The sequence below is a fragment of the Primulina huaijiensis genome, chromosome 6 (genome assembly GCF_012295235.1).
Source record: "Primulina huaijiensis isolate GDHJ02 chromosome 6, ASM1229523v2, whole genome shotgun sequence".
Classification (NCBI taxonomy): Eukaryota; Viridiplantae; Streptophyta; class Magnoliopsida; order Lamiales; family Gesneriaceae; genus Primulina; species Primulina huaijiensis.
This window is the reverse complement of record NC_133311.1, coordinates 13,897,868-13,901,967: the sequence shown is the minus strand read 5'-3', so window position 1 is coordinate 13,901,967 and position 4,100 is coordinate 13,897,868. Positions and strand designations below refer to the sequence as shown.

The window sequence follows — 4,100 nt, the reverse complement described above, 5'->3', positions numbered from 1 at the left end:
CAGTAGCGATTTCTGAATTTTAACGAAAAATCGGCTGATGATTTTTCGACACCTCCTTTTGTGGTATATTTTTGGGTAAGTTGAGAGTATTGTGGAATTTTTATAGAATATTTGGAAGGATTTTGGGTATATAAAGATATTTTTGGCCCATTTTCTCTACTTTTTGAGCTATAAACTCTCACCACTCCACCCTATACTAGACCCACTCCTTAAACTCGAAAATTCAGGCTGAGAACTCTTGAAATTCCTTAGGTGAAGGGTGCATTTTATAGGCAATGATCAAACCTTATCTCTAATCTATGATGAACAAATCTCGATCACCGGTTGGACAAGAAGGGAGGTGGTGTGTTGGTTAAGCAACTATGATGATGGTATGTAGATATGTATGCATGTATGAATGTGTATATATAAATATAATATATTAGTTATTTCATTTTATTTTATTTTTAATAAATAAAAAATTATTAGTAATATATAATAATTAAATATATACTTAATTTTGGGGTATTACAATCTTCTCACCTTCAAGGACTCTGGTCTCCAGATTCGAATAGCTCTGGGTATTGTTGTCTAATATCCTCTTCTCTCTCCCAAGTGGCTTCTTCAATGTTTTGGTTCCTCCAGAGCACTTTGACGAGTTGAACTTGTCTATTGCGAAGTTCTTTGATTCTCTGGTCAAGTATCCGAACAGGTTGTTCTTCGTATGTCAAATCTCCTTCTAGGATTAATTGTGCAGGGACCTCAATGGGTGTTGAGTCAGTGAAGCATTTTCTTGATTGGGATACATGAAACACGTTATGTATTCCAGATAGTGTCTTAGGTAACTGGAGTTGGTAGGCTACAGGTCCTATTCTTTTCAGAATTGCAAAGGGACCTACGAATCGAGGTTGTAACTTTCTCTTTTTCCCAGCCCTTCGGATTCATTTCCTAGGAGATATTTTTAGGAGTACTTGGTCCCCTACTGCAAATACCAAGTCTTTCATTCTTTTGTTAGCATAGCTCCTTTGTCGACTTCGAGCTGATTGTATCCTTTGCTTGATGACTTGTACTTTATCGATTGCCTCTTGTATAATATCTGGTTTTATGGAACGAGTTTTCCCATCTTTCGTGCACCGCCATTCTTCAAGATCCCAGTTCAGAGGGGAACAACATTTTCGTCCATATAAAGCTTCATAAGGAGCCATTTGAATTGTAGCCTGGTAGCTATTATTATATGCAAATTCTATAAGGGGTAGATGATTTCCCCAGCTGTCTCCAAAATCTAAAACACGGGTGCGGAGCATATCTTCCAAGGTCTGGATAGTTCTTTCAGATTGTCCGTCTGTCTCAGGGTGAGATGATGTGCTGAAATTCAACTTTGTCCCAAGGCATTCGTGAAGCTTCTTCCACAATCTGGATGTAAATTTTGGATCTCGGTCTGAAACAATTGTTGAGGGTATCCCATGCAAACGAATGATTTATTTTTGGTATAGACCAGCTAGTTTTTCCACTCCATATTTACTACTCACTGGAATGAAGTGAGCGGATTTTGTTAAACGGTCCACCACAACCCAAATACTATCAAAGCCTCCTTTCATAAAAGGTAACCCTAACACAAAATCCATGGTTATATGATCTCACTTCCACTCAGGAATGGGAAGAGGTTGTAAAAGCCCTGATGGTCTTTGATGTTCTGCTTTCACCATTTGACATGTAAGGCATTTCCTTACGAAATCTGCAACATCTCGTTTCATTCCTTTCCACCAAAAGTTTTGTTTTAAGTCTTGCTACATTTTGGCTCCTCCAGGATGGTTGGTGAATCGAGATCTATGAGCTTCTTCCAAAACTTCATCTTTTAATGAGACGGGTACATAAATCCGTTTACGATAGCAAAATATACCCTGAGGGTTGGTGGTGAAATCAGAATCTTGCCCTTTTTTGGTCTCTTTCAGCTTAATTACATCGGGATCAATGTCTTGACTTTGCTTGATTCTGGCGTTGAATTCTGGTTCGACTCTTAGTCCTGCTAGATGACCACGTGAAAATATGTGTAACAAGTTTTTAGACTTGACTTGGTTAGTTTCTTTTCCTCCAAGATGGGCTATATTGGCTCTACTCAAAGCATCTGCCACCACGTTGGCCTTCCCTGGATGGTATAGTATAGAGAAATCATAATCTTCTAGGAATTCCATCCACCGACGTTGCCTCATATTTAACTCTTTTTGAGTAAATAAATACTTCAAACTCTTGTGGTCAGTATAAATGTCAAAAGTCGCACCGTATAAATAATGCCCCCATTTTGCTAAGGCAAATACTATTGCACCCAACTCCAAATCATGAGTCGGATAGATATTCTCATGAATCTTTAACTTCCTTGAAGCATAGGCAACGACCTTCCCATTTTGCATCAATACACAACCCAATCCTTCTTTGGAAGCATCAGTGTAAACCGTGAACCCTTATGTCCCTTCTGGTAGGGTTAAGACTGGGGCGCTAGTAAGCATCTTTTTTAGTTCTTGAAAGCTTTCTTCACACTTTTGGTTCCATTGGAAAATATTATCTTTGCGAGTAAGTTGGGTTAGTGGAGCTGAAATTTTTGCAAAGTCTTGGATGAATCTTCGATAGTATCCTGTTAGGCCAAGAAAGCTTCGAACTTCAGTTACATTGCATGGTTGCTTCCACTGCATTATTGCATCTATCTTAATAGGATCTACTTCAAGACCATTCCCATAAATTATGTGGCCCAAGAATGTCACCTTATCCAACCAGAACTCACATTTGCTGAGCTTAGCATACAATTGATTTTCCTTTAGTGCTTGGAGAACTGTCCTAAGATGATGTGCATGCTCTTCCTTGCTTTTGGAGTAAACAAGGATGTCATCAATGAAAATGACTACGAATTTGTCTAAATAAGGTTGGAAGACTCGATGCATTAGGTCCATGAAAATAGCTGGCGCATTTGTCAATCCGAACGGCATCACTAAAAATTCGTAGTGACCATACCGAGTGTTAAAAGCAGTCTTGGGTATATCATCTTGTCGAATCCGCAGCTGGTAGTATCCTTGCCTTAGGTCCAACTTCGAATAAACTTTGGATCCTTGAAGAGCATCGAACAGTTCGTCAATACGCGGTAGTGGATACTTGTTCTTTATAGTGACATTATTTAGCTCTCGATAATCAATGCATAGTCTTAAGGTACCATCTTTCTTTTTCACAAATAACACTAGGGCTCCCAAAGGTGATGAGCTGGGTTGTATGTATTTTCTGTCAACAAGCTCTTGTAATTGGATCTTTAATTCTTTTAATTCTGCAGGTACCATTCGGTATGGGGTCAATACGCGGTAGTGGATACTTGTTCTTTATAGTGATATTATTTAGCTCTCGATAATCAATGCATAGTCTTAAGGTGCCATCTTTCTTTTTCACAAATAACACCAGGGCTCCCAAAGGTGATGAGCTGGGTTGTATGTATTTTCTGTCAACATGCTCTTGTAATTGGATCTTTAATTCTTTTAATTCTGCAGGTGCCATTCGGTATGGGGTCTTGGACTTGGGCATAGCTCCGGGTGATAGCTCGATGGAAAAATCAATCTCTCTTTGCGGAGGCAAGGAATTTATTTCTTCCGGAAAAACCTCAGGAAAGTTTTCAACAACAGAGATTTCAGATACCTTAAGTTGATCATGTGGCTTATTGATTAGATAACATAGAAATCCCTTGATAGCCTAAGCTTCTTTGGCAACTTTTGGTGTTACGGGAAAAGACTCCACCTTGTGATTTCCAAATTTTGAGAGTTTTACTTTTTTGGAACAACAATCTAATTGCGCTTGGTGTCTAAACAACCAGTCCATCCCTAAAATGACATCGTAACCTTGTATAGGGAGCTCAATTAAATCAGCCATATATGTTTCCCCATCAATTTCTAGAGGACAGTCTTTGTAAAGAACTTCACTAAGTAACTTATCTCCCATTAGTGAACTAACTTCCAGGATATATGGTAGCTTTACAGATAGTGTCTCTAGATGGTGAACAAAAGTGCTAGAAACAAAGGAGTGTGTCGCTCCAGGATCAAATAAAACTTTTCCAGTTTTTGAAAGCCGAAGAATTGTTCCTTCAACTACAG

General features: G+C 38.7%; 1 protein-coding gene across 1 annotated transcript; it reads right to left on the bottom strand.

Annotated features, from left to right (window-relative positions):
- Positions 1-524: 524 nt before the first annotated feature.
- LOC140979104 (uncharacterized) lies at positions 525-2,387 on the bottom strand. The gene is made up of 4 exons (XM_073444455.1): positions 2,225-2,387; positions 1,880-2,125; positions 972-1,417; positions 525-824 (listed from the first exon to the last, which is right to left on the bottom strand). Exons 1-4 carry the CDS (start codon positions 2,385-2,387, stop codon positions 525-527), a joined length of 1,155 nt encoding a protein of 384 aa, XP_073300556.1.
- Between the last annotated feature and the right edge of the window lie 1,713 nt (positions 2,388-4,100).